At 44.2% G+C, this 24380-nt stretch overlaps 2 protein-coding genes across 3 annotated transcripts; one reads left to right on the top strand and one right to left on the bottom strand.

Annotated features, from left to right (window-relative positions):
• Nucleotides 1-3071: 3071 nt before the first annotated feature.
• On the top strand, nt 3072-6564 carry LOC129825001 (myristoylated alanine-rich C-kinase substrate-like). Its single transcript, XM_055884630.1, has 2 exons — nt 3072-3474; nt 4664-6564. The coding sequence occupies exons 1-2, from the start codon at nt 3379-3381 to the stop codon at nt 5360-5362; spliced, it is 795 nt and encodes a 264-aa protein (XP_055740605.1). The 5' UTR covers nt 3072-3378; the 3' UTR covers nt 5363-6564.
• A 3690-nt stretch (nt 6565-10254) lies between these two features.
• On the bottom strand, nt 10255-18524 carry LOC129825000 (histone deacetylase 2). Of its 2 annotated transcripts, XM_055884629.1 has the most exons (14): nt 18347-18524; nt 17521-17633; nt 17297-17414; nt 17076-17150; nt 14466-14604; nt 14178-14319; nt 13779-13871; nt 13075-13183; nt 12707-12847; nt 11859-11967; nt 11465-11595; nt 11182-11319; nt 10961-11003; nt 10255-10646 (listed from the first exon to the last, which is right to left on the bottom strand). In XM_055884629.1, the coding sequence occupies exons 1-13, from the start codon at nt 18399-18401 to the stop codon at nt 10963-10965; spliced, it is 1404 nt and encodes a 467-aa protein (XP_055740604.1). In that variant the 5' UTR covers nt 18402-18524; the 3' UTR covers nt 10255-10646; nt 10961-10962. The 2 variants fall into 2 exon arrangements, with proteins under 2 accessions (XP_055740604.1, XP_055740603.1); XM_055884628.1 differs by having other exon boundaries at nt 10255-11003.
• Between the last annotated feature and the right edge of the window lie 5856 nt (nt 18525-24380).

Genomic DNA, 24380 nt, shown 5'->3' with positions numbered 1-24380 from the left:
GAAGAAATAAAAGATATTACTAAGTTGATCAAATTTGTATGGAATAATCATATGTTAAGTCATTGCTTTCACATTGTGTCACTGGTGTTACATTGCATCACTGGTGTTATTGCATGGCATGTTGGTGTTCTGGCATCAGTTAACCCATTTTCATAGAATATGTTTATTTGTATTTACACAACTGTTGCAGCCTTCATTAGTAAGCATTTTAAGAATATGATAATCACATTTTGGTGACTTAACCTCAATTATTTCTGATGTTACAACACAAAACACATGGTAGAAATATCAAAATGTCGCACAATAGAACTTTACACACACCGGTTTAAAGTAATTTATTACTAATGAAAACTATTTTTTAATAATAGCATTAACCCTTTGTCTTTAATTATATATGCTAATTAAATTGTGAAATTACATTCAGAAAAGCCAGAATTGTCAGCTAAAATATAGGTAACACCAGTGGTAAAAGTACTTTAAAGTACTAGTTTTTGGGGGTATCTGTACTTTACTATATATATTTTGACAAATTTTACTCCACTACACTCCTTTTTATTTATTTAAAAATATATATTTGTCCCATCGCTGCAACTCCGTATGTCCCATCGCTGCAACTCTGTATGGACTAGGGAGAGGCGAAGGTCGAGAGCCATGCGTCCTCCGAAACATAACCCAGCCCAGCCCAGCTGCTTCTTGACACAATGCCAACTTAACCCGGAAGCCAGCCGCACCAATGTGTCGGAGGAAACACTGTACACCAGGCAACCGTGTCAGCGTGCACTGCACCCGGCCCACCATAGGAGTCGCTAGTGCGCAATGGGACAAGAACATCCCTTCCGGCCAAACCCTCCCCAAACCCGGACGAAGCTGGGCCAATTGTGCGCCGCCCCATGGGTCTCCTGGTTATGGCCAGCTGCAACAGAGCCTGGACTTCAACCAGGATCTCTAGTGGCACAGCTAGCACTGAGATGCAGTGCCTTAGACCGCTCCGCCACTCGGGAGTCACTATAATGACATAATGTACAATAAATAGATTAATACATTCCATTTGAAAAGTGTCTTCATTCAAAAGAATTGTCAAAATATATATATAAAAGGTAACATACACTACATGACCAAAAGTATGTGGACATTTGCTGATCAAACATCTCATTCCAAAATCATGGGCATTAATATGGAGTTGGTCCCCCCTTTGTTGCTATAACAGCCTCCACTCTTCTGGGAAGGCTTTCCACTAGATGTTGAAACATTGCTGCAGGGACTTGCTTGCATTCAGCAACAAGAGCATTAGTGAGGTCGGCACTAATGTTGGGCGATTAGGCTTGGCTCGCAGTCGGCGTTCCAATTCATCCCAAAGGTGTTTGATGGGGTTGGGGTCAGGGCTCTGTATGGACCTCGCTTTGTGCACGGGGGCATTGTCATGCTGAAACAGGAAAGGGCCTTCGCCAAACTGTTGCCACAAAGTTGGAAGCACAGAATCGTCTAGAATGTCAGTGTATGCTGTAGAGTTAAGATTTCCCTTCACTGGAACTAAGGGGCCTAGCCCGATCCATGAAAAACTGCCCCAGACCATTATTCCTCCTCCACCAAACTTTACAGTTGGAACTATGCATTCGGGCAGGTAGTGTTCTTCTGGCATCCATCAAACCCAGATTCGTCCATCAGACTGCCAGATGGTGAAGCGTGATTCATCACTCCAGAGAATGCTTTTCCACTGCTCCAGAGTTCAATGGCAGCGAGCTTTACACCCCTCCAGCCGATGCTTGGCATTGCGCATGGTGATCTTAGGCTTGTGGGCAGCTGCTAGGCCATGGAAACCCATTTCATGAAGCTCCTTACAAACAGTTATTGTGCTGACGTTGAGTCCAGAGGCAGTTTGGAACTCAGTAGTGAGTGTTGCAACCGAGTACAGACGAAATTTGCGCGCTACATGGTTCAGCATTTGGCGGTCCCGTTCTATGAGCTTGTGTAGCCTACTACTTCGAGGCTGAACCGTTGTTGCTCCTAGACGTTTCCACTTCACAATAACAGCACTTACAGTTGACCGAGGCAGCTCTAGCAGGGAAGAAATTTGACAAACTGACTTGTTGGAAAGGTGGCATTCTATGGCGGTGCCACATTGCAAGTTAAGACGCTCTTCAGTAAGGCCATTCTACAGCCAATGTTTGTCTACGGAGATCGAATGGCTGTGTGCTCGATTTTATACACCTGTCAGCAATGGGTGTGGCTGAAGTAGCCACATCCACTAATTTGAAGGGGTGTCCACAAACTTTTGTATACATACTGTATGTGGTCCTATTATATGTGACAGATTAACTTATTACAAGATGGCATAGGGCTGAAAGGTGGGTTTAGGTGTCCCCCTTCAAATGTATTTTATCAATACATGATTCTTTCACAAAAGCAGTATTTATTCAATATGAAAAATAGCCACCAGTAAATAGACTACCTACTAAATGTGCACTGTCTGTGTCTTGTGAATGTGGTCGTATTCAGAGCACGTTCTGAAAGTGGAGGCGGCTGGAGCTCAATGAGCCAAAAACAATTTCTGCCTAAAGCAAATGCCGATTCCTCATAATCAAATTAGCGTACATAATTGAGATGAAATTGTTACAAACACCCTCAAACATCTATCATAATGAATCAATAATTAGGTATCACTTATTTAGGAGTGATAGAATGCCTTTCAAACCTCTGCGCACACCATCACTTCCAAAATGATTCTCTAGTCGAGTAAATTTTGTTTGGTAGTTTTAAAAGAAAAATTTGTCGCCACGACAACATATATTTTTCAGATTTGTTACAATCTGCAAAAAATCCATTGTTCCCTCGTTTTTATATCCTTGCCCACTTTCTGTGTGAGGGCTCTGATTCGCTGGATCTGAGCGCGGATGCCGTCATCATTCGGGATGCCCATTCATCTGGCCCGCGTTCAGTAGAACGCAACGTTTTGAAACGTTCAGATAGAAATAGACAATATAGAACACACATGCCTCTCCAACATGTAGAATGAGGAACCACCAGCTCTATTCATGGCATTTCTATCTGCAACGTTCGAGAACGTTTGGCAACTGAATGTGGCCCTGTGCACTTGGGCGTTGGACTCCGCATCTTATTAGCAACACGGGAAATTTCTCCATTTTCCACCCTGTCTACAGCGACATAGCCACAAATCTGGGATTTTTTATTACTTCTCTTCACTTGGCAGGTATTTTCTGCAATTTTCCCATTTTGTTCACTAAGACTGGACTTTGATTACTTCTCCAGTAAACGTTTCAAAGAGGAGCCTTCGCAAGGTGCTTGCATTTAAGAAAGAGTCTAGTAGTGGTCTTTGTTCGTTTTTTTGGATCGGTTGAGTTTCTTTGTTGGAGCGAAAGCATGGGAGCGCAATTCTCCAAGACAGCTGCAAAAGGCGAAACCGCGGTTGAAAAGCCAGGAGAGGCTGCCGCTTCACCAACCAAGACCAATGGACAGGTAATTGATTTTAAAAATATATTTGTATCCGAGTTAAAGGAAATATAAATATACGGTTGGTTTGCGCAAAGATTCTCTGCGTGCGTTATTGTGTTGTGGGCACTTATGGAGACGTTCGCCAGGTTGATGGAGCAAACAACCACGATTGGAATACATTGATTCTACACGATTTCATCAAACAGTTGATCATTGATTTGAAATGCAATTTCTAAAATTGTATAATTATTACAAAAGCCCAAACTGATTTGGATAATTATTTGGAGACAAATTCGGTAAAGTATTCCGTCGTTTCCATTGATTAATTTGATGTGTGGGGATTTCGGTTAAATGGGTTAATTCTTTGTTTGAAATTTCGAATTGCGAGACAGCGGAAATTGGTATCACATTGTTGGCCCTTATGTAGCCATGTGTAGTTAAATGGATAAATCATGTTTGAATCAAAAATCTTAACTGAAACTGAGCACAAATCTAATAACTTGAGGCAATCGGTGGGTGAATGGGGGAGATGAACGACGCCAACAATGGCTTGCCACGGTCTAGCTAGCCAACACGCCTTTTGTTACAGATGCTAGAATAGAGAGCAGGGATGGTTACTACCACACGGGAGCAGGGGAACCACATTTGATAATGCGCCCCTTCTGTAGTTGGTATTAAGTGTTGGAATGGATGGTATTTATTAAAGTGATAAGGATGATGGTTTGAGGGTGCTGTTTAGTTTTAGGGGTATGTATCTGAAGGATGCTCTGCGTGCTCTGGTGTATTAATGAGCATCTGCTGTTTAATGAGCAGATGCTTTGCTTTGGCGCTTCGGTGTTGGAGCGACTGGCAGACACTCATCGCCCCCTAGCGAACCATCCGAAACCGTGTCTCCCTTCTCTCATTGCCGGAGGCGCCTCATTCTCGCACGTGATTACGGGAAAATAGTTTCAATTCTGTATTTCTAAAACGAATTCTGCATTGAACATGTAACTCGCAAATCAATTAGCCTGCCGAAGCCCGTGCGTAAAGGCCCATTGATACTAAACATGTTTTTTTTATTTTATTTTATTAGACAGAGGGCTGTATGCGTTTGTCCCGGTTTATTTTTGTGGTGTCTACCGCCCCTTGTGTCACTGAGTGACAATAGTCCATATCACACATTATATTCCACGCTTGCTTTTTATGTGATGTTAATGGCCTCTGTCTTTAGGAAAATGGCCATGTGAAAGTGAACGGGGATGCCTCTCCTGCGGCTGCAGAGGCAGGCAAAGAAGAGGTGCATGCCAATGGTAGTGCCACGGCCGAGGAGGCTCCAAAAGAGGAGGCTGCAACTGCAGAGGCTGCACCCTCAGCAGCGGCAGTAGAAGGGGATAAGGCAGAGAATGCAGAGGCTGTGTCTCCATCAGCTGAGGGTGGGGCAGCTAAACCGGAGGAGGGTGCCACGCCTTCAACCAGCAACGAGACCCCCAAAAAGAAGAAGAAGCGCTTCTCCTTCAAAAAGTCTTTCAAGCTTAGCGGTTTCTCTTTCAAAAAGACCAAAAAGGAGACGGGCGATGGGGCAGAGGGTGAGGAGGCCGCTGCGTCCACCGATGAGGCCAAGGAGGAGGCAGCCGAGGCCCCAGAGGCCGCTGCCGAGGGGGAAGCCAAGACTGCAGAGGGAGAGGCCAAGCCTGCCGGTGCAGGGGAGGAAGCTAAGGAAGCAGCAAGCCCAACAGAGGCCAAGCCTGAGGAAACAGCAGCAGCACCCGCTGAGGAGGCCAAGGCAGCCCCAGCCGCCGACGAGCCAAAAGCAGAGGAGAAGCCAGCTGAGCCTGCTGTGGAGGCACCCAAAACGGAGGAGGCTGTACCTGCAACAGAGGTCGCATCCAGTCCAGAGGCCCCCGCTGCCGCAGAGGCCACTGCTGAGTAAAGCTGGAAACGCGAAGAGCAAAACGGAAGAAATAAAAAAACAAAAAGCTGAAAAAAGATAATCAAAAAAACATTTCCCTGTTTGTATGTTGGAGTGGTGCCAGTTCCTGGCTTTGGAGAACTTGTCTACAACCAGGGGTATTTTAAAGCTTTTCTTTTTTTGTTTTCCCTTCCCCCTCCACAAAACCCATCTTGGTCCATTGTTACTACCATTCCAACAGGCAGAGGTGGGTTGCTTAGAAACGTAATATTACAGAAAAAAAATACATCTACACTCTGCCATATATTTTTTTTGCATCTGTATTACATGTTTTTTTTTTGTTGCATTTTTATACAAAATGTACCTTGTCAAAATGTATGGACATGCCCATGGTATGGAGGAGGTGGGGTATGTAAATGAGTTGAGATGTAAATGAGGGGGTTTTGGGGTGGGTGGGTGGGGGGAGATTTGGAGGTGGCACCTTTGTGCCTGGGAATTGTGCCACAGACTATAATGTAAAGAGGGGTCTTAAAAACGAGAATGAAACAAACACCTATGTACCACAAGAGTACCATGCGGTTTATAACACTAAGTCATTTTTACAATGAGACGACAAAAAATACAATTCCCAGAGCTAGGTTTAGGAAGTCATTAAATAAATTCATAGGAGCTTTTCACTAATCTCATTAGCTGTACCAGTCAGTGATTCAGTAGAAATACAAGTTGTATAGGCTTTATTGTTTATTGCTGGTTTTATGACCTTAATAAAGTGTAAGTATGTATAGGCGGGGTGTTTTTAACTATGATTATTGTACAAATGAAATCTTGATCTCAAGAAGCACATGAAGTTTGCAGCTCTTTCCACCCGCTCATTTTTGTAAGATAACAAAAACAAATTCATCCTGGATGACCTTTTCAGCAATTTTGAACTCAACCAAGCTGTGATAAGTGGAATGGTTACTGTTTATATACTGTGGTATGTTTTGATTACAGCAGACAATGCTTTTTTCAGTGGTCTTTGACAAATTAAGGAATCTCTATCAGATGCGACGTTTGTGTAGCATCTCGTCTCTTTTGTTTTGTAAATACTGGAGAAGCTTTGACCAATTTGACTTAGAGATGGAATGTAACTTTGCTTAAAAAAAACGCTATTAAACTCCTGCTTAGTGTTCTAATTTTCTGTGAGCACACTAAAAGCAACAATAAATGTGAATAAAATTTGAGCAGCATCTGTCTTTTCATTTAACAAATTTCTAATCCTTTAAAGATGGAATCCGCAATAGGGGGAAACGGCGCCAATAGCCGCCCCACCACCGTTGTTTTTGTTGCCAACCTGAGTGTTGCGCAGCATGGTCAAATAAATTGCAGTATATATTGTGCTATTCTATTGCATGTGCAAACAGTGTTTGTTGTAATGTCACAAACGGATGTGGTTTTTTCCACTATGGGGTCCAGCTTTAACCATTCAGATGGAGGTGGTAAGTGGGTCGTTGAGTGTTGTAATTGGTAAATTGATGAGTAATTTCAACATGTGTAATTTGAGCATACTTGGCTGTTTACACAGGCAGTCAAATTCAGTCCCCCCCCACTAATTGAGCTTTTGACCATTCACATCAGATCTTTTCACGTCTGTTCTTTTTCAGAGCTGATCAGATAAATGCAGCCATAGTGTGTTCAAACAAATGTTGTATTCAGGCTAACAACTGCAAACTTTTCTACACACTCAAACATTACAGTATGATTGTAGAAGCCCCTTGCCGCAACACCGAGGTTTTCACCTAGGATTTGAACTTATGGCGTCACAGCCAGTGTCACTGGCCCTCGGTTATCTACAAAAGTCCTACATTGAATACTCAATGGTATGGACAAATCTATTTCACCTTGCAAGTATTATACAACTAACAACTAGGCCTAACTCATTCAAAGCCTTTTTAAATGAATCATGGACCAGAATAGATGCATTTGTCACGGGGTTCAGGGTTTGTTCATTGTACGTACCATCACTATTAGTTTAGTGCTATTCCCCACCCCCAACATGATCACATGCAGCCCACATCACTGAATTCTGACTGATGTTAAATACGTTGACATTTTGCAAATCATATTTTGAATGGTGTGAGATTGTAGCACAATAGTTACTCAGTAACTGGTACAATGCCAATGGAAATGATAAAATGTCAGTGAAGACCTTTTGAGTGGCTCATTGTTGTAAAAAGAGATCCTCAAGGCACAGAGACTCAATACTTTGCAATGCCGTTGAACAATGAATGATGTAGAGCCCCACCCAACACCTTGAAAGAAACCATCAACACAGTGGTTTGATTTTACGAAGGCTTGCTTGATGCTACACTTGGATAATATAATATTCGTATGGATTTGGTTTCAGGGCAAGGGGTCCCTCCCAGGTGAGACCACACATAACCTATTTTACAGTAGCTGGCCTAATACCTGGCTGTAGGCCTACAGTGCAGCAACGCTGTTTACATGTTATAGGTTAGCTTCTATTGTAGCTTTGTTGAGAAACATTTTACCACATTCTTCAGCTTCCATTACTGAAAATAGCCCATGAATAGTGTTGCCGACACAAAATAAAACATTTTTGATGTCAGATGCACCATCCGTTTTCAATTAGCATCAATGAGTGCAAACCTTTGCAGCGAAGGACTATATATAGCACAACAAACTAGACATTTGGCATGTTAATACAATTTGCTGCAGTAACAGGAAATATTTCATATTAGCTTAACAGGCTGCAAGTAAAGTGAAATTGGTGAATGACTCAGTGAGCAGAGTTCCAACATGCTAGCGCAAAACATTCTGTATGTAGCAAGTTACCGTGCAACATTGTAGCTAGCGGCACACATCTTTCTGTAGCATGTTATGCATGCTAGCATGTTATGTAGCATGTTATGCATGCTACATTGTAACACACAAAATGGCAACAAATCGAAAAAACGTACTATAAATTGCAATTATTCATCAATAGACGAATAGGCCACAAAATAGGCGTATGAATGTTTCTCTGCTAACTGGGTTGCAGCTTCCTCTTGTTTTGAATTTCACACGTGCTATTTTCCCGCTTGCAGGTGTGTCATAGCTACTAGTAGGCTAGGTTTCTGTAATGAACATAGAGATATACTTCATCAGCAAGTCTGTCTACACAATTTGATTAAAGATCTTCAGGGTTGTATTAGCAATCACGACGATTGAAATTACTAGGCCAAAATGGTAGGTAAATAAGCTATAACAACAAGCGCTGTGTGGCCACGCACGTCTCCAACTCAATCATCAAATTGTGCTGAGGACGCAACAGTGGTAGGCCTGATAAACGACAACGTTAAGACAGCCAACCGTGCGGAGCCCCGGGGGGAAATAACTCCTCCCTCAACGTCAACATAATGAAGGAGAGCTGATCGTGGTCTACAGGAGACAGCAGAGAGAGCACGTCTCCATCCACATCGATGGGGCCGCAGTGGAGAGGGTAAAAAAATATATAGTTCCTTGGCGCGCACATCACTGACAACCTGAAATGGTCCCTTTACTGCGTGATGAAGAAGGCGCAACTGAAATTCGGCTTGGCCACTAAGAACCTCAAAACTTCTACAGATCCACCATTGAGAGCATCCTGTCAGGCTGTCTTGTCACTGCCTTGTACGGAAATTGCAACATGCGCAACCGCAGGGCTCTCCAGAGGGTGGTGCTACAGCCCAACGCATCACACTGCCCTCCAGGACATCTACAGCACCCGGTGTCATAGGAAGGCCAAGAAGATCATTAAGGACCCCCAGCCACCTGGCCTCCGCCCAGTAACCTGGCCTGAACCTTAGTCACTGTTCTAGCCGGCTACCACCTGGTACTCTACCCTCCATCTTAGAGGCTGCTGCCATATGTAGTCATTGAACACTGGTCACTTTAATATTGTTTGCATACTGTATGTATATACTGTGTTCCCCAGGAGGTTGGTGGCACCTTAATTGGGGAGGACGGGCTCGTGGTAATGGCTGGAGCAGGATTAGTGAAATAGTATCAAATACATAATTTCCATGTGTTTTATGCCATATAATTTACTGCGTTCCAGACATCCTCCCTCAGTAGCCTCCACTGCCGGTATTCTAGTCATGGCTCATCCTATTTCACTTAATTTCCAGGCTTTTTTCATTGCTAGATATTACTGTACTGTTGGAGCTAGAAACAAGCATTTCGCTGCACCTGCAAATCTGTGTACACAACCAATACACTGATTCATTGATGAAAATAAGGGTTGCATCGCCATCGTGTGGCTGCTATGCAATGCGCCACAAAAAATCCCTAGTGAAATTTGTATCGATTTGGTTTTGGATTTTGCAAGAACTGACATGATGCATGTTTACAAAGAACATGGTGCATCATCTTTATGTGGGGTTATGATAGGGCTACAGTTGAACTAAGCTCATGGCACTTGTCATGCAAGTTAACATGTGGATGACATCTCTGGAGAAGACCGGTCTACCAGGCAAGTCTAAGACATGGGGATACCAACAGGGATTTACATCCCAGACTCCTCTGGCCACTGCTTGTATATGATGTACCTCTTATTTAGTGTAGTCTGATGTTTATAGTGTAGTCTGTATCCTGGTGTTCATTATGTACATACTGTATGTGTAACTATCTCATTTATTGTCCATCTGTAAATTGTTTGTGGCAGCACCATTCCTGTACATGCAAATAAATGTGATTGGGATTCTGAGTGCCTTGAAGGAGTAGTGATTGCAGTGACATCCAGCTCAGAGGGCACTTGGTGGCGAGTACCTGCCACGTGAGCCGGCAGCGATGAACCCCATCATATTGTAGATCATTTAAATGATCATGGTTGATTTAACATATTTAGCCCCAACTAATCTCTAACTACTATAATACATACACACCACATAGTATAAAACAAAAAGCTTTTAATTGACAAATGCAAAATATCTACAGGATCACCCACAAACTCTTCTCTAAAAACAGTTTAATTACAAGTAGATCTCATTCAGAAGATAAAGCATGTTGCAATATAAAAGCATTCAAAAAGTATCAAAGGAAAGTACAGCAAATCCAGGTTGGTTGCAAATCCTAGAAATCCACTGTTACAGTACACAAAGGAAACTAAGTCTTCACAACGACATACAGCTACAGATCAATGATAAATATAATGCTTCTGGTATGGAGTCAGGCGCGAAGGTGTAGAATCAACCAAGTTTAGCTGCCACACTCGGGACTGTCCATGAGAGATCACAGCACCGCTATGTGGCTGAATCAGGCACTGCTAGTCTGCTCAGTCTTCACACTGGAAAGTGTGCCGGTTTCCCACCCCAAAACATAACATAAGTCAGTGTCTGAATACATTTGTGACTACTTCTAATTAAGCACAATTTCGTATACATCTCAAACTATAAGTAGCTGGTTGTGAAAAGTAATTCTAATGAAGTCTTTATTGTGGTAAAGAGAAGGATGAGAGATCGCAATGGTCTGTACTCCCGAGATTATCATACTTGTCATACTTGTTTTGGATCTTGCAGCACGGCACAAATGAGGGCTGACAGGAATTCATGACCTCCTTTTAAAACTGTACAAACAGTGGCAGGGCGCCACAATGACTACCTTTATGTCAGTTCTGTGCTTGTTTCCTTCAATTTCTCCACCTCTGTACAGAAGACAGCAGAAAATAAACAAGTTGTATCACATCAACTTATCAATTCAATATGTCTAGGTTATTTTCGTCATTAACTCAATTTATCTAAAATGAAGGGAATTGCAAGTGTTCTTGAAAGTCCTTTACGAAAAGGGTTTGTAGTCAGGGTAACCAAGTTCTGAATACTCACCAACTTTCTCTTCCTCCTCAACTCGAGTCCGTTTTGTTCCCTTCTTGTGATTGGCTTCGTTCCTCCTTCCTCCCTCTCCCTCGTCCTCAGAGTCGGAGAACTCCTCGTCGCAGGCTATCCTCTTGTCTGAAGCACGGACTTAAACGACACAGGAAATCAACATTCAGATGCTTCTGGCAATAGGATCCAAGATGGATTCCATAGCGGAAAATTCAGCCACATAACAGCAGTTAGACTATACACAGTGAATGTCGTGTGATTTGTCAAATAAGGAGAGTCTTACTGGACGTGCGTTTGTCGGGGTCCTCTGCATCCTCATCCACCGTATCGTCAGTGATGGCGTCCTCAGGGACCGTCTGCATCTGCACTCCCGGGGCGTGAGGTAGCATGCGCAAGTTCTCAAACAGACGCTGCCTATGGGTTAATACACACAAAGGCAATTGCTTTAGCGCAGTAACCAACATCAGCACAAATGCACACGAGAAGGCTCTAAGAAACTTGGATAATCATACACGCCAACGAGAACTCCCTACCACAATACCAATTTCTTAAAGTGATAATGCAGATGCAACAACCTCAATGCAGACACACATCCTTAATGACATGCAACACCTTGGGAGTAGCTGAATACATCTGATATGCTACATTTGACAGTCCATGACAGACTCAGTCCTTACTTGATCTTATCCATGTACTCCAATGTGTTCTGGTTGGTCATGTTAGATGGGCTGATGTGCAACTTGAAGTCAGGCCCAAAGTACTCAAAGTAATCATTGTACGGCAGTTCTGGACAAAAAAAAACAAAAAAAAAAGAGAAAACATAAGAGAAAGGGAAAATGCCAGCGTTACGATGTACGTGCTGTAACTAAAATAACATTTCAGAACGTCAACCCTTTCAGGTAAATTTTTTATAAAATTACAGTTTGATTTTTACACCTATACAAGTCCCTCCACTTGAGAGCGGTTATAATGGAAAGGGTAAGGGTTCTGTTAATGTCCCGAATTCCATGAAGAAAACAGCTGGCTCCTTTGACAGGCTTGTGATAATGTCCTCACACACACACTTGGTGGCCCACTGATATTCTGCTTAGTCAGCTCCCGGTAGGCAGAGGAATATCAGGACCAAGACTATCCCTGGATGCGTCCCAAATGGCACCCTATTCCCTTTGTAACACACTACCGTTGACCAGGTCCTTAACCCTACATAATGCACTACTTTTGACCAGGGCCAATAGGGCACTGGCCAAAAGTAAGTCACTATGTAGGGAATAGGGTGCAATTCGGGACAAAGCCCCTGTCTAGTGCTGTAGTGTTTCCTCTAGAGACCCAGACAATATCTCAGGGGGAAGAGAAGACATTGTATTAAGTAAACTACAAAAAGTAGACTCGCCTCAATGGCTTGATATTTTCACAGCATTATACAGGTCTAGGCAATCGACACTGAAATGAGGACAGCACCTTAAAAATGGCACGAGGGGATGGGAAATGGGGCATTTTGAATAAAGGAAAAAATATATGAACACACCATCAGGGATCTCAGTATCCAGAGCCACGGCTGTTTCGTAGGTCCAGCAGCGGGCCACGTTGCGGATGGTGTAGCCTCCTCCACCCAGCATTAGCAGGGGAAGGTTGAATGACTTAATGTACTCAACACACTTAGCATGGCCTGACGGAAAAGCAGCATGAAGAGACAAAACACCACATGACTATAGGAACATGGAGTGCTTAGAACAGGCTAATACGCTTCTCTCAGAACAAATTAGATCATCACTGTTCAATAAATGACAGAGTAAAAACAGATGTCTCAATCATTACAGTTAAAATGAAGCTATACAAGTTTAAAATGGACTCGCACATAAAACAGGTAAGACGACTAGCATACAGCCTCCTTACCGCGGATGGTGAGGTTGAAGCAGCCCAGTCGGTCTCCTGAGAGGGAGTCTGCTCCACATTGCAGAACCACTGCACTGGGCTGGTACATCTCCATCACCTTGGCCATCACCTGCCAAGACAAACACATGTTTTTCTCTCCATTGTTTCCCTCTAAATCAGGGACTAATTTAGACCTGGGTCACCAGGTGTGAAATTAATTATCAGCTAGAACAGAAAATTATCAGAATCCGGACCTCGTAGGGTTAAAAGCCAATTTATGCTTGATCCCAAAAATGTGGTTGAAGGCTCCGTATGGAGGGTGTGACGCTATTGCAGCACCTCCAGAGGCCAAATTGAGCTCCGTACCACATTGCCGTGCGCCTCAAATTCTGCAACAATGCGGAGGGCTCCGTATAGCTCCGCATTGACATGATTGGTTGACGATAAGTGGGGGCAGGAGGCCCTGTATAAACACAAACTCACTTCCTTGACAATAGCTCTGCGAAACACAAGTAGTATGAATGCCCTGATTCTGCAGAGGCCATTTCACTGTAAATGCTTAGACCATAGCAATTAGTGTTAAGTGCCTTGCTCAAGGACAGATTCTTCACCAGCAACCTTTCGGTTACTGGCCCAACGCTCTCATCCACTAGGCTACCTGCAGCCCCGCTAGTGTTCCGCACTGAACACTGCCCTGATTCCCTGCGACACGTGTGCATACTTACAGGCCTGAAGATCAGCTCATACGACTCATCGTCAACGCCGTCCCTCAGGGGGAAGTTGACTGCGTAGTATTTGCCTTTTCCAGCACCAATATCCTAAGAACAGAGTGGCAATTGAGGATTTTAAACACGTTTACACACTTGCTAATCCATAACTAAAATACTGCATCCACCATAAAGCGCTCTTCCCAAGCAAAATACTACAAATAATGGAAGTGAGATTGTCTTAACTATAACTGTGGAAAGAAAGTCTCTACCTAGCTATCAATGGGCCACTGTCAGGAAATTCACATTGGGACGTAGCCCCATGTGTCACTTCCCAAATGGCATCCTAATCTGTACATACCGCACTAGTTCTGCTGGTCAAAAGTAGTGCCATCTGGGACGCTGCCAAGTACTCACCCTGAGGTCTCCAGTCCCGGGGAAGTACTCTCCATATTTGTGGAAGGACACAGTCATGACCCGGTCTGTGGTGTAGAAGGCTTCCTCTACTCCATCCCCATGGTGGATGTCAATATCTACGTACAGTACCCTCTGATGGTACCTGGGAACGAGGAGGTGTGAAGAATTAAACATAGTAGAACGCACGTTGATATATCAGGGTGTTTACAAAAACAACAAGAAAGTCACCATCACTAATGCATTTCATTGTAGAAGTCATACGGTTTCTATCTGGGAACACAAACTCACTTGAGGAGCTCCAGAATGGCCAACACGATGTCATTGACGTAACAGAAGCCAGAGGCCTCAGACTTCTTAGCGTGGTGGAGTCCACCGGCCCAGTTCACCGCAATGTCCGTCTGCTGCCTGTTGAGTTTCACCGATCCCGCTGTGCCAAGGGAGGAAAAACATTGTTGTTTACGCTATTTTCACAAGCATGTGTTGTGATTTCTGAACTAGTTCTGTTTGCAGGTGAAAAACTGTAGAGAGAGAAAAAGATATTTGGGTTAGGGTTACCCTAACAGATACACTATACAGTACAAGCCAAAAGTTTGGACACATTAACTCATTCCAGGGTTCTTTATTGACTATTTTCTACATTGTAGAATCATAGTGAAGACATCAAAACTATGAAATAACACATTCCAGCTCTAACCATACTGTAGTAACCAAAAAGAGTGTTAAACAAATAAATGTTATATTTGAGATTATTCAAAATAGCCACCCTTTGCCATGATGAAAGCTTTGCACACTCTTGGCATTCTCTCAACCAGCTCCATGAGGTAGTCACCTGGAATGCATTTCAATTAACAGGTGTGTCTTGCTAAAAGCGAATTTGTGGAATTTCTTTCCTTCTTAATGCGTTTGAGCCAATCAGTTGTCTTGTGACAAAGTAGGGGTGGTATACAGAAGATGGTCTTTTACCAAATAGGGCTAAGTCCATATTATGGCAAGAACAGCTCAAATAAGCAAAAGGTAATAACAGTTCATCATTACTGTAAGACATGAAGGTCAGTCAATCAGGAAAATTTCAAGAACTTTGAAAGTGCAGTCGCAAAAACCATTAAGCGCAATGATGAAACAGGCTCTCATGAGGACCGCCACAGGAAAGGAAAACCCAGAGTTACCACTGCTGCAGTTACCAGATTTAGAAATAGCAGCCCAAATAAATGCGTCACAGAGTTCAAGTAAACAGACATGTCAACATCAACTGTTCAGAGGAGACTGCATGAAATCAGGCCTTCATGGTCAAATTGCTGCAAAGAAACCACTACTAAAGGACACAAATAAGGAGACACTTGCTTGTGCCAAGAAACACGAGCAATGGACATTAGACCGGTGGAAATCTGTCCTTTGGTCCGATGAGTCCAAATTGGAGATTTTTGGTTCCAACCACTGTGTCTTTGAGATGCAGTGTAGGTGAACGGATGATCTCTGCATGTGTGGTTCCCACCGTGAAGCATGGAGGAGAAGGTGTTTTGCTGGTGACACTGTCAGTGATTTATTTAGAATTCAAGACACACTTAACCACATGGCTGCCACAGCATTCTGCAGCGATACTCCATCCCATCTGGTTTGCGCTTAGTGGGACTATCATTTGTTTTTCAACAGGACAATGACCCAAAACACACCTCCAGGCTGTGCAAGGGCTATTTGACCAAGACGGAGAGTGACGGAGTGCTGCATCATATGACCTGGCCTCCACAATCACCCGACCTCAACCCAATTGAAATGGTTTGGGATGAGTTGGAGAGTGAAGGAGAGAGTGAAGCCGCAGAGTGAAGGAAAAGCAGCCAACAAGTGATCAGCATATGTGGGAACACCGTCAAGACTGTTGGAAAAGCAAACCAGGTGAAGGCGCTTGAGAAAATGCCAAGAGTGTGCAAAGGTGTCATCAAGGCAAAGGGTGGCTACTTTGAAGAATCTAAAAAACATATTTAGATAACTTTTTTTGGTTACTACATGTGTTATTTCATAGTTTGTCTTCCCTATTATTCTACTTTGTAGAAAATAGTAATAAATACAAACCCTTGAATGAGTAGGTGTCCAAACTTGACTGGCACTTTATATACACAAAAGTATGTGGACACCTCTTTAAATTAGCAGACTGCAATTTCCGCCACACCAGTTGCTGACAGGTGTATACATTTGAGCACACAGCCATGCAATCTCCATAGAAAAAACATTGGCAGTAGAATGGCCTTAGCGAGTAAAAATTGTTTGTCCTCGGTTGCAACACTCACTACGGAGCTCCAAACTGCCTCTGGAAGCACAATAACTTTTCGTCGGGAGCTACATGAAATGGGTTTCCATGACCGAACAAGCCTAAAATCACCATGCACAATGCCAAGTGTCGGCTGGAGTGGTGTAAAGCTAGCCGCCGTTGGACTCTGGAACAGTGCAAATGCATTCTCTGGAGTGATGAATCACGCTTCACCATCAGGCAGTCGGACGAATCTTTGTTTAGCGGATGCCAGGACAATACTACCTGCCCGATTGCATAGTGCCAACTGTAAAGTTTGGTGGAGGAGGAATAATAGTCTGGGGCTGTTTTTCATGGTTGGAGGTATAGGCCCCTTGGTTCCAGTGAAGAAACATTTTATGCTGTAGCATTAAGATGACATTCTAGACAATTATGTGCTTCAAATTTGTGGCAACAGTTTGGGAAAGGCCCTTTCCTGTTTCAGCATGACAATGCCCCCATGCACGAAACTAGGTCCATACAGAAATGATTTGTCGAGATCGGTGTGGAAGAACTTGACTGGCCTGCACAGAGCCCTGATCTCAACCCCATACTTTTGGTCATGTATTGTATTTATTCATGGGAATATATTTGTATGTATGTATGCATACACTTACCAGCAGAGCCACCGGTAGACAACTGGCAGAACTCAAACAACCCATCAAATACAGGACAATCCTCACCAACATTAACTATGATAAAAACACAAAATAGTGATTCAAACAATCCATCAAGAAATACACATATTTTTTCCAATACTAGGTTAGTATGTGTAGCTTTCCCTGGTCCAGTCATAAGGTTAGTAACAACTCCTGGCCCTTGTTATGGCTCAACTTACACCTCTGCATTTGCTTGCTGTACTCTGACATGTTGTCTGGTCGTATGGATTGAAGGAACTGGATGTAATCGTCACTGTGGTATTTGGTAATTTCCTCTGCAGTGGCTTTGTGTGGTCTCTGCAACAAAAAATAACAATTGCCTACTTGATGGCAAACGAGAGAAAAAGCCATACCTACATATTCAGAATTAACCTTTTTACTTGAAATCTTGTTATAAACATACATATATTTCCATTTTTCTGTACAGTCCATAGTTCAACAGTAGGTTGTGGGTCATTCGAATTCGGTGTGGTTTCATGGGATGCCCTTGTCCATAATAGTAATTGCCAATGTCACCTGTTAAAAAGGGGAAAAAAGACCATAACTAAAAACAGAGCCTACATTTGAGAAATGTTGATGTTTCACACAGCTAACTATCCCCATGTAACATTCCAGCTCTAACCATACTGTACTTATACTACCACACAATTCTATTTTTTACTAACGTTACTACAACAATGCAGTCAGTTAGCAGTACTAGCGCATGAAGGAACGCTGATAATGCGCAATAGCCGCTAGTGTCGTCATCTTCAGTCTTCAACGCTATCACTGGTCCCTTGTTGGCAGTAGTAAATTCCTTTAACTTTCTGCTTATATTTTCAATTTCATAAAAACAAATAACACAACAGTGTCTTTACTTGTTTCAAATAATATTAGTTGTAAAAGTAAACATGGCTGTGGCTGGCTAAACTGGCTAGCTACAAACAATGTGCCCCGACAAGAGTGAAGCCAGCTAAAATAGCACTAGCTACAGTAGCTGGTTAACGTTCACTAACTAGTCTAGTTTACCGATATATCTAGATTATAATACACCGTCTCGTAATTTATTTCATGATCCTAACAGGAACATAAAACAAACCATGTCAGGATCGCTAGCCAATAGTACAGAGCTATTCAGAGAATGAATGGATATTACATTGCACTGGCTGTCATCAAGCACCCAAGCTAACGCGCTAGTTTGGCCTTGGAAACTTATTCTGAAAACTCAAAATGAACATGCATTTCTTTACCGTCATAGTAGTAGCAGACTTTCTTCTTGGTTCCACCTGCAACGGTGTAAGCCATGTTGAGTCGGATTTCTGTTTGAGATGCTTGCCGAAATTTAAGTAGTATTTATGAACCTGGTGGCGGATAGAGACCTATGTGAAGCCATTCACAATCAGGAATAGCCGCAATAGAGGCGTTTGCGGGTTACTTTCAAAATAAAAGTTCTTAATTGAAAGTGATGCAAATGGTTACAAGTAAAGGAATTATGCCATTTGGACTAGATAATGCTAAACAAATGTGGAATGTTGTTATATAAATTCAAGAAAATACAATAATTAGAAGAAAACAAACCTCAGTTGACATCGCACTGTGTATGTATTAGACTTCAAAATTGTATTGAAACCGTAAAATTAGCCAGATTAAGTTTACTAGTCAATCCACTATGTGAATTGTACATTCGTATTGCACTGTACAGCCTTACCTATGGATTATGGATCAAAGAAATGGGGTATCAGTCTACTCAGTGACACACACACAGAACACAACTGGGAAGAGTTTTCACAAATATTAGTGTCGTAGCTCTTTGAAACCGCTATGAAATGAGCCACATAAAGCTTACCAGTCAACCACGTTGGACATTCATATTGCACTGTACAGCCTTACCTATGGATTGCGGATCCATGAAATGGGGTATCAGTCTACTCAGTGACAACCACAGAACACAACTTTGAAGAGTACACACAAATACTAGCGTCACAGCTCTTATTGCGGGACTTTGACTGTTGGAAATCACCTCCTCAGTCAGCCTATTGTGTATATTGACATTCATATTGCACTGTACAGGGACTCTGAAATCACTGACCCATGGAGAAAATTCAAATAGGGGGTTCAAAACATATGTTTTTGCTTCTCCCCCCCTTTTTTTTACCAGCGGATTATCATAATCCAAGTTTCAGTAATTTTTTAGCTAGTCTGTATAAAAAACAGATATGATAATTTTATAGGCTAAATTGTAAAATTGCGTGTGATATGATTGCATTTTGGAACCCCGCTCCGACTTAAGTCCTTTTTGGGGGTATCTGTACTTTACTTTATTATTTATAGTTATGACAACTTTTACTTCATTACATTCCTAAAGTAAATAATGTTGTTTTACTCCAAATATTTTCCTTGACACCCAAAAGTCGAGGTGAGGAGGAAGGAAGATTCCATTGGGGTGCCAGGACAGAGAAGAGCTTGGACTGGGCTGAGCGTGAGGGCCAAGAGACCAGAGGTGGCAGAACAGAGTGCTCATGTTTAAAAAATATATATATTTAACCTTTATTTAACTAGGCCAGTCAGTTAAGAACAAATTCTTATTTGCAATGGCGGCCTACCCCGGGCAAACCGCCCAATGGGACTCCCTATGGGACTCCCAATCACGGCCGGTTGTGATACAGCCTGGAATCTAGCCAGGGTCTGTAGCGACACCTCTATCACTGAGATGCAGTGCCTTAGACCGCTGCACCACTTGGGAGCCGATGGTTGCTGTGTAGGGTTTGAGCATAGCCTGAAGGTAGAAAGGGGCAGTTCCTCTTGCTGTTCCGTAGGTAAGCACCATGGTCTTGTAGTGGATGCCAGCTTTGACTGGAAGCCAATGGAGTGTGCTGTGGAGCGGAGTGAAGGTTGAAAACCAGGCGGGCTGCAGCGTTCTGGTTAAGTTGCAGGGGTTTGATGGTATAAGCGGGGAGCCCAGCCAACAGCCAGTTGCAGTAGTCCAGACCGGAGAGGACAAGTACCTAGATCAGGACCTGTGCCACTTCCTGTGTGAGGTAGGGGTGTTGTAGAGCATGAACCTGCAGAAGCGAGTCACTGCTTTAATATTTGCAGAATACGAAAGGGTGTTGTCCAGGGTCACGCCAAGGTTCTTTGCACTCTGGTAGGGCGACACTGTGGAGTTGTCAACCGTGATGGAGAGGTCTTTTAGCGGGCAGGCCTTTTCTAGGGAGGAAGAGCAGCTTTGTCTTGTCGAGGTTGAGCTTAAGGTGGTGGACTGACACTGTATCTGAGATACTGTATCTGCTAGGGAATGTTCACATAGCCATCTGCCCAGTAAAGAGACCTGACTCATTTGTAGATACGAGCACACTGGTGAGCCAGATTGGGAACTCTGTAATTCCCATTACCTGTACTCCTCTTTTTGTGATCCTGCTGTGGGGAGACCAGTCTAAGTCTCTCTGGGTGCTCATTGACTTTGGGGCAAATTAAAGTTTTATGGACGCTACCCTGGTACCGGAACTAGGTATCCCCACTCAACTCCTCTCCGTTCCAATGGACGCTAGGGCACTGGACAGCTGCTCCATTGGAAGAGTCACGCACAGCACAGTTCCCATTAATCTGCGGGTATCTGGCAATCACAGTGAGACTATACAGCTTCTGCTCATTGAATCCCCTCAGGTCCCTGTTGTGTTGTTATTTTCTTGGCTCCAAAAGCACAATCCCGTTATTAACTGGACCACGAGTTCAATCCTGGGTTGGAGCCCGTTCTGTCACTCCCACTGCCTTAAAGCGGTGCAGCCTCCCCCGAAACGTCCTCTTCTGGGTTTAATTAAAGCCTTGGATATCTCTACTGTTCCCGTAGAGTACCATGATACCCTGGAGGTATTTATCAAGGCTTGTGCTACCTCTCCTCCTCTGCATCATCCCTGTGATTGTGCCATTGACCTCCTCCCGGGCACCAAACTGCCTCGAGGTCGGCTATATTCCCTATCCAGCCCCGAGACCAACGCCATGGTGGAGTGCATTGAGGACTCTCTGGCTGCGGGGAGCATTCATCCTTCTGCATCCTCTGCCGGTGCAGGGTTTTTCTTTCTGGAAAAGAAGGACAAAACCCTGCTTCCATGCATCGACTACCGGGGCCTCAATGGCATGACAATTAAGAATCGTTACCCCCTGCCGCTCCTCCCTTCTCAAACCTCTCCAGGGGGCTACCATCTTTACCAAGTTGGACCTTTGGAATGCCTACCGTGTTTTCGGATACGCGAGGGTGACGAGTGTAAGACGGCTTTCAACACGGCCAGTGGACACTATGAGTATCTGGTCATGCCGTTTGGGCTCACCAATGCTCCCGCTGTTTTCCAGGCCCTGGTCAACGATGTGCTCCGTGACATGCTGAATCGTTTTGTGTTTGTCTACCTCGACGACATCCTTGTCTTCTCCCGCTCTGCCCAAGAACACATCCTACATGTCCTTCAGTGCCTCCTGGAGAATTAGTTGTTTGTGAAAGCTGAGAAGTGCGAGTTTCACCGCTCTACTATCTCCTTTCTGGGATACGTCATCGCTGAAGGAATTGTCCAGATGGATCCTGAAAAAGTGAGAGTGGTGGTGGATTTGCCCCAACCCATGTCCAGAGTGCAATTGCAATGTTTCCTGGGGTTTACTCATTTCTACCACAGCTTCATCCGGGGCTACAGCACCCTGGCGGCTCCCCTCGCTAAACTCACTTCTCCCAAGGTACTGTTCACATGGTCCCCAGCTGTTGACAGGGCTTTTGTGGATCGTCCTGTCAGTTTGTGGTTGAGGTCAATGCTTCTGATGTTGGAGTGGGGGCCATCCTCTCCCAGCGATCTGGCCAGGACCAAAAGCTCCATCCTTGTGCCTTCCTGTCCCATCGTCTCAACTCCGCTGAGAGAAACTACGACATAGGTAACAGGGAACTTCTGGAGGTCAAGATGGCGCTGGAGGAGTGGAGGCAGTGGCTGTAAGGAGCGGAACATACATTTTTGGTTTGGACCGACCATAAGAATTTGTAATGTCTCCACACAGCCAAGAGCCTTAACTCTAGGCAGGTCTGTTGGGCTCTGTTATTCACCAGGTTCAACTTCAACATCTCCTACCGCCCAGGGTCTAAGAATGTGAAGCCAGATTCTCTCTCTCGCCTATACAGTTCCGCTGCCACATCCTCTGACTCTGAGACCATCCTACCTACCTCATGCCCTGCGGCTTCAGTTGTCTGGGGTATTGAGGCCCTGGTCTGCAAGGCACAGCAGTCCCAGCCGGACCCTGGAGGGTGCCTGGCTAACCGAATGTTCATCCCAGATCCTGGCTCCCGTCGAATCCTGGCCTTCCTCCGACAACGCTTCTGGTGGTCAACTATGGTTCCTGACGTCTCTGCCTTCGTCAACGCATGCACAGTATGTGCCCAGAATAAGACTCTGTGGCAAGCTCCGTCGGGCCTTCTTCAGCCACTGCCCGTTCCTCATCACCCCTGGGCCCATATTTCCCTGGATTTGTCACAGGGCTTCCTCCGTCTGATGGCAACACCGTCATCCTGACGGTTGTGGATCGGTTTTCCAAAGCCGCCCATTTCATTGATCTCCTCAAACGACCCTCTCCCACAATATCTAAGGAAGTCTTAGGGTTTTGCTCGCCTGAGGTAGAGTATCTCATGATAAGCTGTAGACCACACAGTCTACCTAGAGTTTATGTGTATTTTTTGTAGCTGTCTATATACCACCACAGCCAGAGGCTGGCACTGAAACAACACTCAATGAGCTGTATTCTGCCATAAGCAAACAGGAAAACGGTCATCCAGAGGCGGCGCTCCTAGTGGCCGAAGACTTTAATGCAGGGAAACTTAAATCAGTTTTACCTCATTTCTATCAGCATGTTAAATGTGCAACCAGAGGGGAAAAAAATTAGAGACCACCTTTACTCCACACACAGAGACGCGTACAAAGCTCGCCCCTAGCCCTCCATTTGGTAAATCTGACCATAACTCTATCCTCCTGATTCCTGCTTACAAGCAAAAATTCAAGCAGGAAGCACCAATGACTCGGTCAATAAAAAAGTGGTCAGATGAAGCAGATGTTAAACTACAGTACTGTTTTGCTAGCACATACTGGAATATGTTCCCGGGACTCTTCCAATGGCTTTTAAAAGTACCCCACATCAGTCACTGGCTTTATCAATAAGTGCATCGAGAGCGTCGTCCCCACAGTGACTATACGTACATACCCCAACCAGAAGCCATGGATTACAGGCAACATTCGCACTGAGCTAAAGGGTAGAGCTGCCGCTTTCAAGGAGCGGGACTCTAACCCGGAAGCTTATAAGAAATCCCACTATGCCCTCTGACGAACCAGCAAACAGGCAAAGCGTCAACACCAACATCGAATCGTACTACACCGGCTCCGCATCTCGTCGGATGCGGCAGGGCTTGCAAACTATTACAGACTACAAAGGGAAACGAAATAACTAAATAATAAAATAACTAGCTAAATAACTGCTATGCTCGCTTCATGGCAAGTAACACTGAAACATGCATGATAGCATCAGCTGTTCCGGAAGAATGTGTGCTCACGCTCTCCGCAGCCGATGTGAGTAAGACCTTTAAACAGGTCAACATTCACAAGGTTGCTGGGCCAGATGGATTACCAGGACGTGTACTCAGAGCATGCGCTGACCACTGACCACTGACATTTTCAACCTCTTCCTGTCTGAGTCTGTAATACCAACATGTTTCAAGCAGACCACCATAGTCCCTGTGCCCAAGAACACTAAGGTAACCTGCCTAAATGACTACATGACCCGTAGCACTCACGTCTGTAGCCATGAAATGCTTTGAAAGGCTGGTCATGGCTCACATCAACACCATTATCCCAGAAACCTTAGACCCACTCCAATTTGCACACTGCACCAACAGATCCACAGACGATGCAATCTCTATTGCACTCCACACTGCCCTTTCTCACCTGGACAAAAGGAACACCTATGTGAGAATGCTATTCATTGACTACAGCTCAGTGTTCAACACCATAGTGCCCTCAAAGCTCATCACTAAGCTAAGGACCCTGGGACTAAACATCTCCCTCTGCAACTGAATCCTAGACTTCCTGATGGGCCACCCCCAGATGGTAAGGATAGGTCACAACACATCCGCCACGTTGATCCTCAACACGGGGGCCACTCAGGGGTGTGTGCTCAGTCCCCTCCTGTACTCCCTGTTCACTCATGACTACACGGCCAGGCACAACTCCAACACCATCATTAAGTTAGCTGATGACACAACAGTGGTAG

This window comes from Salvelinus fontinalis, chromosome 27 (assembly GCF_029448725.1).
Source record: "Salvelinus fontinalis isolate EN_2023a chromosome 27, ASM2944872v1, whole genome shotgun sequence".
NCBI classification, from domain to species: domain Eukaryota; kingdom Metazoa; phylum Chordata; class Actinopteri; order Salmoniformes; family Salmonidae; genus Salvelinus; species Salvelinus fontinalis.
This window is presented reverse-complemented; position numbering and strand designations above follow the sequence as displayed.

Excerpts from the sequence above, each read along its gene's own strand:
- LOC129825000 (XM_055884628.1), bottom strand. The coding sequence starts at position 18,401 with ATGGCTTACACCGTTGCAGGTGGAACCAAGAAGAAAGTCTGCTACTAC. Across the intron at positions 13,184-13,778 it reads ATGAGCTGATCTTCAGGCCT|GTGATGGCCAAGGTGATGGA; the intron begins GTAAGTATGCAC and ends TTGTCTTGGCAG. Across the intron at positions 11,320-11,464 it reads CCCCGACAAACGCACGTCCA|TCCGTGCTTCAGACAAGAGG; the intron begins GTAAGACTCTCC and ends GTGTCGTTTAAG.
- LOC129825001 (XM_055884630.1), top strand. The coding sequence starts at position 3,379 with ATGGGAGCGCAATTCTCCAAGACAGCTGCAAAAGGCGAAACCGCGGTT. Across the intron at positions 3,475-4,663 it reads CAACCAAGACCAATGGACAG|GAAAATGGCCATGTGAAAGT; the intron begins GTAATTGATTTT and ends CTCTGTCTTTAG.